We start from the raw sequence: 18,560 nt of genomic DNA on the forward strand, positions 1-18,560 counted from the left end.
ACTGGTTCAATGTCATACTGAATTCTTTCAAAAGGGGTGCAAGGTTGATAAATTGGGACTATGCCTTTCATTCACAAGACAGTGAAAATTTCACAAGATTGACAGTCTTGTCATAATATGTCAGACATGATACAGAAGTTTAGGTGTGACAGGACCACAGGCAGATGTGCTCAACTGTGTAATCCCAAGAATGTTGATGAAAGATTTATGAGGGGCTGAGAGGAGAGCATCTATCTCACAGCAGGCCACACATGGCGTGGCGCTGTCCCTTTCATCATGTTTATTAATGTGAACGTAGACAGCTTTATAAATATTCAAATGATGCTAACTCGGAAGGGAGGCCTAATGTGAAGATTAAAAAAAAAAACAAACTCAGCAGAATGATGTTTAGTAAGGATGAAGGTAAATTTACACCTAAGTTCAAGGAATGACAGTATAACACTTTCAAGTGGCAGATGGGTGATCTGACAATGATTATACAGTGAACATAAAATGTTAAAGACGACTTCAGCTGTGATTTATGAAGGCAATGATTTCATGCTTTAGTGAATCTAATGGTCTGAATATTTCAGCCCCAGGTAAGATCTGAGATTTGAACTGAGTTTTTTTTTTTTTTTTTTTTTCGGTATGCGGGCCTCTCACTGTTGTGGCCTCTCCCGTTGCGGAGCACAGGCTCCGGACGCGCAGGCCCAGTGGCCACGGCTCACGGGCCCAGCCGCTCCGCGGCATGTGGGATCTTCCCAGACCAGGGCACGAACCTGTGTCCCCTGAATCGGGAGGCGGACTCTCAACCACTGCGCCACCAGGGAAGCCCTAAACTGAGATTTTTGTCAATACTAGCTTTAACTGGGGGCAGCATGTTTTGGGATAGGGGACGTGCATAAACTCTAGGTGCATTTATATGGTCCTTTAACTTTTGGTTGATCATATACATCTTTTCATTTATTTTTCCCATCCACTTTTAACTTAATGTATCTAGGCCATGCCACGAGTCCTTCGGGGTCTTAGTTCCCAGACCAGGGATTGACCCGGGGCCCTTCGCAGTGAAAGCGTGGAGTCCTAACCACTGGACCACGAGGGAATTCCCTCCATCCACTTTTTTTTTTTTTTTTTTTTGCGGTACGCGGGCCTCTCACTGTTGTGGCCTCTCCCGTTGCGGAGCACAGGCTCCGGACGCGCAGGCTCAGCGGCCATGGCTCAAGGGCCCAGCCGCTCCGCGGCATGTGGGATCTTCCCGGACTGGGGCACGAACCCGTGTCCCCTGCATCGGCAGGCGGACTCAACCACTGCGCCACCAGGGAAGCCCCCACTTTTTTTTTCTTTAGTTTACTTATTTTTGGTCAATCCTCACAACATGTGGGATCTTGGTTTCCCGACCAGGGATTGAACCCGTGCCCCCTGCACTGGAAGTGCAGAGTCTTAACCACTGGCCCACCAGGGAAGTTCCCCCCAACCACTTTTTAAATTAAACTTTTTATTTAGAGATAATTATAGATTCACATGTAGTTGTAAGAAATAATACAGGGACCTCCTTTGTATCCTGTACCCCACTTCTCCCAATGGGATCATCCCGGAAAATGACAGCATACTGTCACAACCAGGATGTCAACATTGATACAATCTGGGCTTCCCTGGTGGCGCAGTGGTTAAGAATCCGCCTGCCAGTGCAGGGGACACGGGTTTGAGCCCTCATCTGGAAAGATCCCACATGCCGCAGAGCAACTAAGCCCGTGCGCCACAACTACCGAGCCCGCGTGCCTAGAGTCTGTGCTCCACAAGAGAAGCCACTGCAATGAGAAGCCGGCACCACAAGGAAGAGTAGCCCCTGCTCGCCACAACTAGAGAAAGCCCGTGCACAGCAATGAACACCGGACGCAGCCAAAAATAAAGAAATAAAGGAATAAATTTATTTAAAAAAAATTGATACAATCCACCAAGCTTATATATAGGCGTGTATTTAGTCCTGTGCAATTTAATGTGACCACCACAGCGAAGGTACACTTGAGATGGATTTTTACAGGCACCTTCCTTTCAAGTCTCCATTTACAAAGGAAAAGTCACCTCATTCTTCTAACTAGAGGCATTCTGGACACGGCAGCTTGGAGTTATTTATGAGGCGGTAACCCCGTGCCCAGCGCCATGACCGGTGCCCAGGGGAGCTTGCTCTCTTTCTTCAGTTGTCCGGATAAGATGCAACTGATCAGCCACAGAACCAGAGAATGAAAATCTCTCTTGACCGCGAAAGACACTGGGACTGCTGCTGAGATTCCTCGTCCTGGCTCTGCAGCGGCAGATCCCAGACAAGGACTCAGGGACCCCTGACTCTCTGTTCTGCGCTCTCCTGGCTTGTCCTTGCCACCTACTTCCTGCATCATCACCTGGATGAAGCGTCTTCGAGGAACCAGCTGTTTCCTAGCGTCCAGCTACAGAACAGTAATATACCTAATACGTCAAGTCGTCAGGGCACAATTGTACCAAAGGGAGAGCGGGGTTTGAACGCAATGACTTCCTCAGCTGTAACTATAGAAAGAGCCAACACCGGCCACTCGGTAACTGGGCTGCAGCGCCGGACAATGCGGGCGCGCGCAGAGGGCTCCAGGGACCCGCCATCCCGCTGCCCTGCGCTGGGGGCACAGTGGGCCGGCGCGGGGACAGGCGGGCGGCACGCGGGTGGGCGCGGGTCGGCGGCGGGGACCCCCGCGGCGCTCCCGGCCTCACCTGCGCGGCCGCCCACCGCCCGCGGTCCGCGAGAACAAAGGCGGGGTCGCCAGCCGGCCGCGCGCTCCAAGATGGAGGGCGCCGGGGGCTCCGGCCGCCGCTGGGCCCGCCTCGCCCCGGCCCGCCCCGCGCGGGCGCTTCCGCCGCCTCACCTGCCGCGCCTAGGCCACCCGAACAGCGAGCGGACGTGCCCCGAGCCTCCGAGGGCGGCCCGGCGCCCGAGACGGAGGAGGGGCCCCCGGACCTCTAGCCCCCGCCCCCGCCCGCCCTCTGGCCCCGCGGGTCGCGCCCCTCACCCCGAGCGCGCGCCCCCCACTCCGCCCCCCAGGCCTCCGCGCGCCCCGAGCGTGAGCTCCGGCCCCGGCCCCCAGTACACTGCGCTCGGCTGGCGGCGCGAGGTCCTGAGCGCGCTCCCAGCCTCGGGGCGACTTGGGGAGCCCCGGGCGCGCGCTCCCAACCCCCGCGCCTCTCCCCGCCCCTCCCACCGCCGGCGGCCGCGGGGGTCCCGGACGGCGCGCCTCTCCCCCCACTCCGCCTCCCACCCTCCGGGCAACTCGAGGGAACCCGAGCGCTCGCCCCGCCCCCTGCCCCCCGAGCGGCGCGAGCCCCCGAGCGCGCGCCGGACCCCGCCGCTCCCCGCCCCCTCCCCGCGGGCCCGCCCCCTCCGGGGCCCGCCCTCCCCCGCGCGCCGCGCCGCGCCGCGCCGCGCAGCGCCGCGCGTTCTGCCGGCTCCCTCCCTGTCCGGGGCCGGTACTTTCCTCCCAAGTTGCAGCGCAAGTTTGCCAGTGGCCGGCGGCGGCGGGGCGCCGGGAGCCTCCCTCGCCCTCGGCCGGCCGGGGCTCCCCCGAGTGCATGGGCGCAGGTCGGGCGGCCCTGGGGGCCTGAGCGGCCGCGCCGCCTCCGAGCCCCGCGCCATGGAGGGCGCAGAGCCCCGTGTGCGGCCAGAGCGCCTGGCAGAGGCCGAGGCGCGGGCGGCCGATGGCGGGCGCCTGGTGGAGGTGCAGCTGAGCGGCGGCGCCCCTTGGGGCTTCACCCTGAAGGGCGGCCGCGAGCACGGCGAGCCGCTGGTTATCACGAAGGTACGGAGGGCGCGGGACACGCACGGTGACAGCCGGGAGGTGGCCTGGGGCCGAGGGACTCGTCGGGGGGTAGGAACGCTGGAGGGGGTGTCCAGTTCGCGCCCCCGGGCCCAGGACGCGCGTCCGCCCGGGTCACCTGCGAGGACGTGGGTAGTAGGACTCGCATAGGTGTGTGGTCCGGGCGCCACCTTGGTCCCTCTGCGTTGTTTCCCGGTCCTGCTGGCTCCCAGCGCCGCGGTTTCAATGGCTCCTGTTCCGGGTCCCCTCCCCTCCCCCTCCTGGGAAGGGCCTGGCAGGGTCCCCTGTCACTCCCGGCTTCGCCTGTGCCGGCCTGCACCTGTGGGCCTACCCAGAGGTCGGGGAGGGACATTCCCACGTGCCGGGGGTGGACAGAGACGTCCCCTCCTGTGTTTGCCTGTCTAGGTATTTGTTTCTGCACCCCTTGGACCTGCACCCGTTATCGCTAGGAAGCCCAGACTAGCAGCTGCCGCCAGCCGAGCTTCTCGATTCCCAAAAGCCCATCAATATTTATTGACTTTCGCTTCCAGCCCTAGACCCACGGCGCTCTGGATACCTGCAAAAACAAATTGAAACTTTTCGTCGTCCTTTATGAAAGTGGGGTTTGAGCCCCCAAAATAAGTTCCTAATGTGTGTGTGTGTGTGTGTGTGTGTGTGTGTGTGTGTGTGTGTGTAGGGGTAACTTTGAATTCTCTTGTCTCGAAACAGAAAACCATCTTGAAACTTACCAGCCGAACCCGTATAAACCTGTAAAAAGCACACAGAGAGCAAACCAGTCGTCCTGTTTTCTTCTGGTTAAAAGTGTCTGTTGGTCAGTTTCTCTGGGAAGGTCTGGGCCGCGCCATTCCTGGGGACAAAGTTCCCTTTAAAATGCAAAAATTCTTGGCTTCTAGTAGCGTTTGAAGGTGACTTACTGGTTTTCTCTGCTTTCCTGCTTCACCACAGCAGGAAGAACTAAAGTGACTCCTAACCCACCCCACCGGATTGAATTTGGGAGGCGGTGTGGCTTTGTTGTCTAGATAGTAAATGAGACACTCAACTTCTGATCTTTATTTTCTCTCATTTTTATATTTATAAAACTAGAGACTCTGAGGGGAGACGTGCACTGAATTTATGTGGAACCGGGGAAAGAGGCTTTCATTGTTGTTATAAGTTTCACCCATGTGCAAACCCATTAATGAATTGGATTCTTTGGAAAAATGTATGTGGTGGAGTAGCCATAGAGTGTACACCTTGTGCAGGACAGGCATTTCCTGCATATACGTGTATTAAGGCACAGTAGCCTGTGCCTTTTCAATAATAAAAGTTTTACTGGGCATTTCTGATGGTAAAAGTTAAAAAGATATCAGGTAAGTTACTCAGACTTTTATCGTTTCTAGAGATTCTTTTAAAAAAGAATATGCGTGCGCGCGCGCGATTCAACCTGTCTTCCTCGGACCTGTCTTTACAGCAGATGGAGTAAGTCGTAAAACATTATTTAAGATGACATCTTGCTTTTTGGGCTTATGCAGTGTAAGAAAGCTGGACTTAAACTCTAAAATTCAGTTGTTTGACCGGAAGCCGGAGAAGGGGACCTCCTCCTTTCTCTGTACCTCAAGTTCTAAAAAACCCCGTGCGTTCTTAGTTGTTTCTCCTCAGCTTGTGCAAGAGGACCCTGTTCTAGAAACTGAAGGAGGTGGGCAGTAAAACCCACGGACACACACCAGGGCCTAATCAGGGCACAGGAGGCAGGCAGTCTGCTCCTGATTGGGCCCCTGGGTTGGCTGTCACGGTAGTTGCTAAGGTGTGTGGGTAGGTAGGGCTAGGCTGGTAGCGGTGTACACGCCCTGCCTTTCCAGATCGTGCTTCAGGATTTTGCAGAAATAAAACTGCTTCTGAGTCTTATCTGAGATGCTCATATGTCCCTCCCTTAAACTGCTGCTTGGTTTTTGTAGGTGCTTTACTGTGACTGGAGATATGTGGTTTCTTTGCTTAGGATGGAGAGGATTCAGGACAGTTTGGGACATCTGTGACAGATTTCCATGCACACTTGTGTACACGTGCACACGCGTGTCCTCACACGTGTGCTCACACGCGCACACACGTGTGCTCACACATGCATGTGTATATTCCTTAACCACACATTGTATTGCATGGTATTTGCAGTATTTCACCTACTTGTCTTTTCTCCTGCATTAAGTCATCACTGATGCATGTTTACAATTCAACAGCTGGTAATTAACTGTCAGGTTATTAGAGAAGGATAAAGGAAAGCGTGTCCATTATAATCACTTAAAAATGGAAATAGACTGTAGTGATGGAGAGCGGGGAAATTTGCCCCGCCTCCAGAATGTACATGACTCCAAGCTCCGAACCCTCCTTCCCCAGTGCCTACTAAAACATCTTCAGGGCGCGTTAAATAGTAGGCCTTCTAACGGCTTTTGGTTTTCATTTAAAAAACCTTGTAATTAAATTGTTACATATTAGAGCCCTGGGATATTATACAGCTCATTTCTAACAATCTGACTTGGAAGAAGCTTGATCCAGTGTAAGAGGATGCACTCTGTTTACGATGATGATGTCTCAGTTGAAAGCCTCAAGGAGTGTACATCTTAGAACTGGAAGTGATGCCAAGCACAAGGCTGGTTCAATCCCTGATCTCCTGATGGAGTTTTTTATTTTATTTATTTATTCATTCATTTATTTTTGGCTGTGTTGGGTGTTCGTTGCTGCCCACGGGCTTTCTCTAGTTGCGGCGAGGGGGGGCTACTCTTCATTGCGGTGCGCGGGCTTCTCATTGCAGCGGCTTCTCTTGTTGCGGAGCACGGGCTCTAGGCGCGTGGGCTTCAGTAGTCATGGCTCGTGGGCTCAGTAGTTGTGGCTCGCGGGCTCTAGAGCGCAGACTCAGTAGTTGCGGCGCACAGGCTTAGTTGCTCCGCAGCGTGTGGGATCTTCCCGGATGAAGGCTCGAACCCATGTCCCCTGCATTGGCAGGCGGATTCTTAACCACTGCGCCACCAGGGAAGCCCCTTGATGGAGTTTCATTAGCCCATTTTGTAGATGAAACAGCTAAGGCCAAGGAGGGTTCAGTGGTGTGCCCTGAGGTCACAAACCTGGCAAATCTTGAGAAGCGTCCTCAGGACCAGATCTTGACCCTGCATGTCTCTGCTTTCTCTCCACGTGCTGCCATCTGCTCTTGTCTGGAATCCCGTGCAATGCCATCTTCAGTAACTTTGTCACATCCTATGAGGGTTTTTCAGCCTTGGCACTACCGATGTTCTGGCCTGGATGTGTCTTTGCTGGGGGCGGGGGCGCTGTCCTATGCATTGTAGGGTGTCCAGCAGCAACCCTGGCCTTTGCCCACTGACACCACCCCCCAGGTGTGACAACCAGAAAAGTCTGCACATGTTGCCAGATGTCTCCCGGGCACAGGTCACCCTCGCTAGAGTGACTGTACATCACTTTTGCTTTGAAAGGATTTTAGCTTTGAACGCGTGTGCTGAATTCTTCCTTCTGAAGATACTCAGAGGCCCCTGGCATAGTCAGCTTTGGCGGGGAAGGCTGTTTTCTTCCTAAGCGCTCGCTGGCCCTGGTGATAGGCTTTATTTACATAGTAAAACTCAAACAAATACTTGCTTCATCTGCATTTTTGTATCTGGAAAAAGGAAATGGAAGCAGGAACTCCCGAGTGCTGTGTTTCATGGGCATTCAGCGGGGCTGCTCGGGGAGGACTGCCTTTTCTCTGGGTCGGGTTTGAAGTTACAGGGATACTGACTTCCCGGGAGTGGCATTCCTGGAATTCAAAGTGCACACTTGAAGTCCCCCAGCAAGGTGGCAACCAGATTTGTGACCATTCGTTACGTTGACACTGACTTGTAGGTTGATGTATTACCAGGGCTGGAAGAGACACAGAACCCCAGTGTTTCATACTGCTGTCGGAGGGGAGCAGAAATAATGTCCGTGCCTTAAGCTCCAAAGACTCTGACTTGTTAGTGTTTCCGAGACTGTGCTTTGATGCGGGGCCTCTCAGGACCTGTGTAAGCAGGTGCGATGTTGTACGTGGTCCTGCTGTCTGCGTGGCGCCTTCTTTCCCCATCAGCTCAGCAAGTGTTAAAGTTCCGTGGGCGTGGCTAGGGCGTGGCTGCTTTCTAGTGTGGCCCTGGAGGGGCTAGAACTCCAGGAGGGGAGGGCCTGCTTTCTAACGTGGCCCTGGAGGGACTAGAACTCCAGGAGGGCCCTTGGGGATTCGTTAGGAGACCTTAAGTGGGCCAGCTGGGTGTCAGCAGGCCCCCTTCGGCCTCAGGAATGTTTGTGAACCGGGGAAGGAATGAAGCCCCTGGCCCTCCTTTTCACTGTCTCTTAGCCCTCCCTGCCCCTTCCCGCCAAGAATGCGAGAGAGCCTCAGCCAGGAGCTCCAAAGAGGACAGTAATTTGGGCCTGGCCTGGTCCCACGGGCGGCTCCTTTGGGAACCCGTTGATTTTCAGGTTGCCTTTGGGGACCAGAGCCGTCCTGGGGGTGGTGCGGGGGAGCTGGGGCTTGGGGTACCCAGCCTGACGCACCCTCTCGGGAGCCTTTAGACCGTGCGGCGTTCGCTGGATGCCAGGCCGTATCCTTAAACGTCCTTCTTGGTCTGCACGCTGAAGGCGGGGTGGAGGGGAAGCGGGGCGCATTTCTGGGGGGTTGGCCCACACACCCAGGTGGCACATGTCCTGTGTCAGCCGTTAGAGCTCCTGATGGCGGAGGCTTGGGGCAGAGACTAGCTGCCGGTTGGGGGTGGGAGGTCCCTTCCGCGGTGGTCTGAAAGGGGCTCCGTTTCACGGGCTGTGCTGAGTCACGGTCGTTGGTGACCTGGCAACCCTGGTCAGGACAAGTTGTTGTCTGGACGTCCTTGTATTTGCCCCCAAGAGCCAAGTTCTTTATCAGTTACCACTGAAGGCTGTGAAAAAGGGTGGGGGGGGGTGTTGAATTCAGCTGTGTATCGGGAACCGATGGATCTCAGCCTCTCTGGGTTTTGCTGGATGTCGGTGTCGAAGCACAGTCCCACGTCAGCACCCATCTAAGGACCGCTGCCGCTTTCCCAGGGCTCCATAGAAATAGATGGTGGGTGGGCGAGGGCTGGGCGCCCCTCCTCGGCAGACCCAGGTGCTGTGGGTACCGTTATGGCCGAGGCAACTCCTGGGCACTGTGAGATCCCAGCCTCTTGGAGGCCAACTGCAGTTTGCTGATTGTTCAGAGGAGTGTAATGCCAGAGACTCATTTGTATTTAAAAATTAATAGTACGGTTAAAAAAAAAAAGAAGGGTGAGTTTTCTTTCCTGTGCTGAAACCCCTTTCCAGTTGGTGGAAAGGCAAGACGTGTCTTGCCAGCTGGCATGCAGATATATCTTTATTCCCCTGTCCCAGCCTGTGCCTAGCTGGGTCCTGTTAGTTCTTACCCCTGGTCCTCCTGAGGTGTTTTGGGTGCAGGGGGGGGAAGTCTGGCAGAGAGACCCAAGTCCCATCCCGAGCTCTGGTGCTGGAGCTTTGAGGTGCAGTGGGTGGGGGGTTCTTCCTCTCGTAGAAATTAATTCAGCAGGACTCACATCTATAAATCCAGAAGCTTCCACAGTGTGAAAAGCTATAAACGTAAGCTGTCCATCCCACTTCTGCATCGTGATGGATTTTGCCCTTCCTGGTTCAGCTATGAGTGCTTCGTAACATGTCCTAACACTCATCTTTTGAAAAGAAGAAAACAGGTTTGCCCGAGAGCTAAATGTAGAAGAGAATGAGAATGGAAGGCTCATAAAAATAGCCGTTTTCACCTTGTCCTAACTATCTGGGATTTCTTAATTCACCTTTCCATTTCTCGGCCAAAGAAACTGGGCTCCCAGCTTGCAAAGGGCTGGCTTTTCTACTTGGAAGGCATTTTGGAGCTGTCCTCTTGCCGAAGTTGCTTTGTGTCAGCATGCAAACGAACCTGGATTTGAGGATTTCTTCGGGACTCTGGGGAGCTTTTCTTCTTGTACACTGGGCGCAGTGTAAACAGTCAGCGAGATAATTTAAGGACTTAAAGGCTGAACAGACTTTTTATTCAGTCTTACCTCTTTTACTTTTCATGCACTGCAGTCAGGCATGGGGCCATCCTTTGATGAGAAATTATGCAAGCCGCACTCTTCCAAGCTGCAATTTCCACCCACACGAAGGGTTTTGAAAGCCCTCAGGGTTGCATATTGCTCTTTTGGTCTTTTTAAAACCTTGCCAGTGCTCAACAGAGGGAGGGTGTATTCTGGAAGAATTGTTTTCCTGTTACCTTGCTGGATTCGATATTTGCATGGCCCTGTGGTAGGTGGAGCCTGTTTCCCTGACCAGTGCGAATGTTAAGGCCTCTCTTTGGGGGAACATATCTTAGTGGAAGGACGACGGTAGGATATGGTTAAAAAATAATTGGACTAACTTTATTTTAGGTTCGAACAACTAAGGTTGTTCCGAAAAGCCAGGATTTTCTGAATTGCAATGCAGAGGTGACTTTTTTTTTTAACCTGGGCTGTTTTTCTGAAATCTCCTGGGTATGAAGTTGGAGGTAATGTCTGCCGCCTCTGTGGGATGGGTCTGGAAGAACAGTGCTCTACGTGGCCTGGGAAGGGTTGGGATTGTCTTTCCTTTGGCCAAAGGTGACTAAGACTTTCAGATCAAAGGCAAATTGTGAAGGTCAACAAGAACCCAGGCAGGGTAGATTGTGTGGGCTCTAAAGGCAACATTTTACTTATTCAAGGGAGGAAAGACACAAAATGTTAGTGTATCTTTTTTTTTTTTTTTAGTGTATCTTTTTGAGATTTGTTTTTATTTTTATCAGAGTGGCTCTTGCAGGGTTGAAATAATCAAATAGTTCTGCAGGGCTTGTTATCATACCAGCAGTTCCCCACTGTCATTTCCTCTTCCCTAGAGAAGCTATTGAAACTTTTTAGCTGATTTCTTTGGGCATTTGCCCATATTCTATACGGCTGCTACTTTCATTGTTCCGTTTCGGGATAACTGTTGACTTCCCACTATGGGAGCTTGGGACGTAGTCTTTTTTTCCACACCAGCTACCCAGACACATACCTTGGGCCCCCATACTCCCAACGTAACTACATCATAATTTTGGTTAGAAGAGGGTTTTTTCAACCTTAGCATCACTGACGTTTGGGGCCACCTAGTTCTTTGTCGTGGGGGGCCGTCCTGTGCCCTGTGGGAGCAGCATTCCTGGCCTCCACCCCCGAGAAGCCAGTACAGATTCCTCCGTCTCCGGTAGCTGAGATGGTCAGAAACGTCTCCAGACGTTGCCAGATGTCCACTGGGGGGCAGAAATCGCCCCCTTTGAACTGGGAGTTTGGGATGAGCAGATGTAAACTATTGTATGTAGGATGGATAAACAATAGGGTCCTGCTGTAGAGCACAGGGAACTGTATTCAGTGTCCTGTGGCAAGCAATAATGGAAAAGAATATTAAAAAAAAGAATGTCTCTATGTGTAGAACTGGGTCACTTTGCTGTACAGCAGAGATTGGCGCACATTGTAAATCAACTCTACTTCAATAGAAAAAATAAAATTAAAAAAAAAAAAACCCTGTGCGCTGAGAAGACCATGGTTCGGGGGAGAGTCATGTGCCACGGTGTTCATTGCGGCGCTCTTTGCAGGGGCCAGGACCTGGGGGCATCCTGGCTGTCCGTCAACAGATTAATGGGTGGGGAAGATGGCTGGTGGGGGGCGGCCGCGTGGCACGGGGAGATCAGCTCGGTGCTTTGTGACCACCTGGAGGGGTGAGATAGGGAGGGTGGGAGGGAGGGAGACAAAAGAGGGAGGAGACGTGGGGATGTATGTATGCGGGTGGCTGACCCACTTTGTTGTACAGCAGGGGCCGACACACCATTGTGGAGCAATTGTACTCCAACGAGGATGTTAGAAAAGAAAAACTAATATGAATACAAAAAAAAATAAATGCTAAAGCATCTTGCTAATACGTAGAAAAAGTTATTTGAAGACAAAATTTATTTTTAAAATTTGTTTTTCGTCTCATAATTGACAGAATAAAATGTTACAGCATTTGCAAAAAAATAAAATAAATTGCCCCCTTTGAGAACCACTTGGTTAGCAGTATTCGGTGTGTGTGTTATTTTGAATGCCAGTGCCAACACTTGCTGAGCCTGCTGGTGCAAACTATGATTATTTCTCCTGCACAAGTTTTCATAACCACCAAGTGTAAGGATACGCTTTGTTTCTTTGCCTGATTTTCTATGTGCATATCGTTGATTCATCCGCCGCATCTTCCCCAGTTGCAAAAAATCTTTTACTATATTCAGACACAGAGTGGGTCGTCTTTTGAGACCTTCTCTATCTGAGAATGTCATTATTTTACCTTGACAGTAAATGGACTGTTGGGTGTGCAAGTCTGAGTTGGAGACGGTTTTCCCTAGGCACTTTCTTTGCAGGTGGTGTTCTAACCTCTGCAGGTGTACAGTATTGTTGGGGAGACAACAGAGCTTTCTGTTTCTTTTCTTTTTTTAATTTAATTAATTTATTTTTATTTCTGGCTGCGTTGGGTCTTCGTTGCTGCACGTGGGCTTTCTCTGGTTGCGGCAAGCGGGGGCTACTCTTCGTTTTGGTGCGCGGGCCTCTCATTGAGGTGGCTTATCTTGCTGCAGAGCACGGGCTCTAGGCGCGCGGCCTTCAGTAGCTGTGGCATGCGGGCTCAGTAGTTGTGGCTCGCGGGCTGTAGAGCACAGGCTCAGTAGTTGTGGCGCACGGACTTAGTCGCTCTGCGGCATGTGGGATCTTCCCGGACCAGGGCTGGAACCCGTGTCCCCAGCGTTGGCAGACGGATTCTTAACCACTGCACCACCAAGAAGGTCCCAAAGCTTTCTGTTTCTTAGTCCTTTGGACTAACTCTAATTTTTTCTGTCGTATTTTTCTTTTCTCTGTATTTTTGTTTCTTCTCCGGAGATTTTGTACAGCCTTATCTTCCAACCCTTCCATTGAGTTTTAAATGTGTGCTTTTGGGTTTTTTTTTATTTCCAGAGTTGTTTGTTTTTTGTTTGTCTGTTTGTTTTGTTAGTGTTGTTCTCGAATGTTCCTTTTTGATACCATACTGATCTTGTTTCATGGTTCTTCTTTCATATCTTTGAGAATATTCACTGGTTTTACAAAATGTCTTCTTGCTGTGTAGATTCCGTTTCTGAGCGCCGCTGCTTTTTGTGTGTTTGTTTGCCTTCTGTTGGGGGCTCAGTTCGTCCTTGCCGTCTGCAGGTATGTAAGAGTGGGTGACCACAATGCGTTTTGGAGGGTGGTGCATGTGGGTGAATGATCTAGCCAGGCTGCTTCTCTGGGGACTCCTTTAAGGCCATAGCTTTGCTTGTTTCTTTTGCGCTGGTCACATTCCTTCAGATAGTAATGTTTTCCTCTACTGAACGTCAGTTTCTGGTGTAGGGCAGATTTGAACGTTGGTGCGAGGTTTGCCAGTTTGGAGGAGCCCTGCTTTGCTTGGCGACGTGAGAGTGGTCATCTCTGCCTCCTGCTGTGGCCACAGTGGTTCCAGTTTGGAGAGAACGTCTTGCATATGTAGCTGAATCGTGCACTCTGTCCTTAACCTTTTCTCACCCTTAATCCTTCAGGCTGTCAAACTAGAATCATTCCCACTTCACTGTATTGACACAGGGGTGAAATGAGTCAGTATGGAAAGCTAGCTCTAGTAGATTTTTTTTTTTTTTTACATTTTAAAAATTCTATTTATTTATTTTTGGCTGCATTGGGTCTTTGTTGCTGTGTGCGGGCTTTCTCTAGTTGCGAAGAGCGGGGGCTACTCTTCTTTGCGGTGCACGGGCTTCTCATCCCGGGGGCTTCTCTTGTCGCGGAGCACAGGCTCTAGGCACGTGGGCTTAAGTAGTTGTGGCTCGTGGGCTCAGTAGTTGTGGCTCACGGCCTCTAGAGCGCAGGCTCAGTAGTTGTGGCACACGGGCTTAGTTGCTCTGCGGCATGCGGGATCTTCCCGGACCAGGGCTCGAACCCGTGTCCCCTGCATTGGCAGGCGGATTCTTAACCACTGTGCCACCAGGGAAGCCCTAGTTCTAGTAGATTTAAATTCCATCTCTCCTCCGCCTTCCCCCCTTTCCCCTACTTCATCCTGCTTCACTAAGAATTTGGAAAACTATAAAAAGTAATGTGAAAAAATTTCTTAAAAAAGTAATGTTAATGTATGAAATTGCCAATTTATTATGGAAAGACTTTAAGCTGGATTTTGTATGGCAACATTTTAATGTGTCTCCTAGAGATTTTGGTACTTATTCTGACTGTTTAGCATTGGATTTGTAGAAAAGCATTTAATTCAAATACACATCTTATGCCAAGCACCAGTACATTAGTTGTGCTATTTATAGCCTACTGGAAGTGATTATTTCCTCCTTTCCACCAAAAACTGGTGTTTTTTTTTGTTTTTTTTTTTTCCAAAAACTGGTTTTTTAAAAATATATTTATTGGGGCTTCCCTGGTGGCGCAGTGGTTGAGAGTCCGCCTGCCGATGCAGGGGATACGGGTTCATGCCCCGTTCCGGGAGGACCCCACATAATATATATATATTATATATAATATATATATATTTATTTAGGCTGTACCGGGTCTTAGTTGTGGCATGCGGGATCTTTAGTTGCAGCATGCAGGCTCTTTAGTTGCGGCATGCGTACTCCCAGTTGTGGCATGTGGACTTTTAGTTGCAGGAGGCATGTGGGATCCCCAACCAGGGATGGAACCTGGGCCCCCGCATTAGGAGCGTGGAGTCTTAACCACTGGACCACCAGGGAAGTCCCTAAAGTATTTTTGAATAATACTGGTCTTTCTTTTTTATAATATTAATGAAAGGTGGCTCTTTCAGATCAATGTGATATTCAGAAGAATTGGATTTTAAAAAGTGGTTTGGGAAGTGAAAATAGTAGGAAAGATGAAGGTTAAATATCCCATGGCAACAAACTCCATTTCTTCACCGCTTTGCTTTCTGGCAGTAGAAAATCTTTCGGGGCATGGAGTCAGACCCACAGGCTTGGTAGAGATGCTATCTGTTTACTGGAGCCTGCGTCTCCTTTTCCTTCTGCACATGCTGCTGGACTACACTTCCCAGATTCCCTTGCAGCTATGAGGCCATAGTTCTACCCAATCAGAAGCAAGTAGAAGTGATGCAGGCCATTTACCGCCTGTCGTGCTTTCCTCTTCTGGTTGTCTGGAATGAAGATGGTCCTGGGGCAGAGCCTCATCAGCACGGGTCCCTGAAAGCCTGAGGAGGAAGCTAGCTGACCATAGCCTGGTTACCCTCCCAGTAGTACCAGTATATGAGCAAGAAATAAGCCTCTGTTGTATTTGGGCCATTACACGTTTCTTTGATTACTCACTACAAGAGTTAGACCATTCTAACAAACGAAATCTGGAGAGAAATCAGGAATTTTCTTTTTTGTTGTTGTTGTTTTTTTGTTCTGTTTGTTTGTTTTAAATTTTTATTGGAGTATAATCGGTTTACAGTGTTGTAAATAGTTTATAGTGTAGTTTCAGGTGTATAGCAAAGTGAGTCAGTTATAATATACATATATCCACTCTTTTTTAGATTCTTTTCCCATATTGGTCATTACAGAGTACTGAGAAGAGTTCCCTGTGCTCTGCAGTAGATCCTTATTAGTTATCTATTTTATATGTAGTGGTGTGCATACGTCAATCCCAGTCTCCCAATTTATCCCTCCCCCCCCCGTTACCCCCCCTTGGTAACCATAAGTTTGTTTTCAAAAGTTTTCCTTTTAATGAATACCGCTAGCTTTAAGAGACTGAATGTATAATGTTTAATTTACACCCATACAGAGGGAATGATTATTTACTTTGTAGAAGGAATCACTGTGGGTGTCCAATTAGCATGTAGCTCATTCCCTGCACACTTATTACGTAAAATGAGACCTGCGTGCTCAGAAGTTTCGCTTCTTTCCACCGTAGCTTTTCCCTCAGCTGGTAATTTAATTTTCACCCCGTGTTGCTTTGCCTTCCCCTCCCTGCAGACGATTGCCTGGGAGCTATGGAGAGGTGGGGCAGAGGCGGGGAGGCTCCCCGGTCCAGCTCCTTAGCCCCCTGGGAGGGCTGACCACAGGAGGGGAGGGTGGCTGCCCGGCCGCCCCGCCGGTATGATGTCAGGGCGTGCACCTTTCTCCTGGTTGAATTGTGCTTTACTCACCACTTTGGTTCAAGTGCAGAGGGTATTGCCCGGGTGGGTTACATTAAATCCTCATTAACCGGGCTGCCTCTATCAGATTAATCAATTATGATCTTGTATGGCAGGCTCTTCTTTTCCCTAGGGAATAGAATACAGAGACACATGAGGTAGACCATCAAGGAAAGGGAGATAAAGGCGAGTGCAAAGTAAAGCTGGTCCCCGGAGGAGGGTGGCATTCGTGTGGGGATCTGAGGGTTAGGGGGCAGGGGATGCCGAGAGGGGTGGGGAAGGAGAGCCTCCTCTGTTCCAGGTGTTGAAATGCTTACCGAAAGCCTGGGAAGGTGGGTGGGGGGAACCCCGGTGGCCCTCCATGACTTTCAGAGGAGGTGAAGGGATTCTTTGCTTGTGGCTTGGAAATGCTGCAGCTGATGAAATACTGCTGCTGCTGAAATTCTGATCTGTCTGTGTGAACTGTGCCATGCTCGTAAATCTGTAAACCCAGTGACACTTATCTGTGCTGATTGTGCGCGTGCTTGTCAGTTTGTGAGCATAGCAGTGCTGTTTTTTTCTTGTTGCAGAAAGATTCAAACCAGCTTCAAAAAATTGAAACTCACGGGAAAGATAATCAACAACCCAAAACATTTAATAATCTTATTTTTGGTAGTAGAGCTATATTGAATTTTTTTTCCCCGTCTGTGGAATTCTTTGCTTGGTACCGTGCAGATCTAATTACGAGTTGCTTGAACGTAATTCTCTTAAGAGTTACGTTGTCGACAGTCTTTGGAATCACATGCTAGCTTAAAGGAAGCTGAGTTTTGTGTATGCCACTTGGAATTTTAAAAATGATATGTTTCGTTTCTATGGTATATATTGAGTTTTATCATTTAGCTTTTTGTAGACAAGCATATAAAAAAGAAAACCCTAACTTCTGGAAAACTGAGTACTTTGTATTGATCAAATATGTTGGTCTTTAAAACAGCTGTGTGCTTTTTCTGGTAGGTGCAGCTTTTCTTCTAATTTTCATTAGTGTTTAGATGCCCTGAATCTTTTTTTTTTTTTTTTTTTTTTTTTTGTGGTACGCGGGCCTCTCACTGCCGTGGCCTCTCCCGTTGCAGAGCACAGGCTCCAGACGCGCAGGCTCAGCGGCCATGGCTCACGGGCCCAGCCGCTCCGCGGCATGTGGGATCCTCCCAGACCGGGGCACGAACCCGTGTCCCCTGCATCGGCAGGCGGACTCTCAGCCGCTGCACCACCAGGGAAGCCCAAGATGCCCTGAATCTTGAATGAAAGTTTGGAAAGGAACATCTGGACTTGAAAAGACAGGCCTGCTGCTGCTTGAGTCATATTTATTTTGCGTTGATCTCACCACAGAGTGGATGAAATCGTCCAGAGTGGATGCCTCTGCGGGTTACGAGCTGGGGGGGGGCTACTGTTTCCCCTCTTCCTCCCCACTTTTAGGGGCTGGCATTTTGGAGAGAAATTATTAGAACCTCACACCACTGCATGTACTTGTGCAGTTTTACCCCCAAAGGTGAATTTACATTGTCTGCTGCTGACCGAGGACACTCCTTCTCGTGCTCCCTGGCAGGGACTCGGTTTGCTTTTACAGAGTGTGATTCTCGAATTACCTGTGGTGTTATTGCCGATCTGAAAGAGATGTCTCATTCACAGAGAAACGCTCTTTCTTTTGACCCTTGTGAAAGTGGCCTCTGCTGGCTCTTCCTGTTGGCGTGCGCGGCAGTGTCGGTTTCTGCTGGAGGCCCCTCCTTTGTCTCTCCTCTTGTCTAGGTGGTCTCGTGCGCTTCCTTGAGGCAGGCAGACGGCGCTCAGGTCTCCACTGCAGGCCCAGAATCTGGGAGATCCCCCTGGGTACCGCCCAGGCTGCTCCAACTCAGTGTGTTGCAGATGCAGAGCTTGCACCTTCCTTTACCTTAATTCTCCTGCACTTCCGGGCCTGCCCACAGGTTTGTCCCCAAATGCAGGAGGCATCCTTGATGCTTGTCTCTCCTTGACCTCCCGTGGCCAACCGATCACCCAGTCCCTGGAGCCTCAGTGTCTCGTATTTGTACCTTCTCTTTCACCCCCGGTGTCCCGGCCTCCGTTATCGCCTCTCGGGGCAGTCACGGGACCAGTCTTGTACCGTCACCACCTCTGGACTCTCCGTGCGCCAGCCTCCTCTAGACCCCCAGCCGTGCACGTGCCAGAGCCCGGCGGGGCTTCTCAGGCTCTTGCTGGAAAGGTAAACTCCTCGTGTTGCACCTTAGCTGGTCCAGAAGGAAGGTTCTTTTACCTTTCAGCTCCTGCCCATTTCCAGCCTCGTCTTCTTCAGTCCTCCCTCCTGCCTTGACTGAGGAAGGAACCTTAGGTGTTTCTAAAGAACGAGGCCACGCGTGTTGTGACACCATTACAGAATGACGCTTCCCAGGCCTCCCAGCGGCAGGGGATGACTTGCGGTGTGTGACGGGCAGTGGAAGGAAAAGCAGAGTGCGGGACTGGAGGAGTCTGCCCTGTAAAGACGGTGCCCCCGGCCTCACCACAGCGGCTTGTCTTGCACATTGCTGTCTCCAGGTCCTGCTT

General features: G+C 50.8%; 1 protein-coding gene across 1 annotated transcript in view; it reads left to right on the forward strand.

Annotated features, from left to right (window-relative positions):
- Positions 1-3,632: 3,632 nt before the first annotated feature.
- The window catches only part of SHROOM2 (shroom family member 2), a gene marked incomplete at its 5' end in the record, with an annotated part of 133,117 nt that continues 118,189 nt past the window's right edge, over positions 3,633-18,560 (forward strand). The window contains one exon of the mRNA XM_082680593.1: positions 3,633-3,797. Within this exon, the coding sequence (XP_082536719.1) occupies positions 3,633-3,797 (165 nt within the window). The remainder of the gene's footprint in view (positions 3,798-18,560) is intronic.

This window comes from Grampus griseus, assembly GCF_964374135.1.
Source record: "Grampus griseus genome assembly, chromosome: X".
In the NCBI taxonomy this organism is placed as follows: Eukaryota; Metazoa; Chordata; class Mammalia; order Artiodactyla; family Delphinidae; genus Grampus; species Grampus griseus.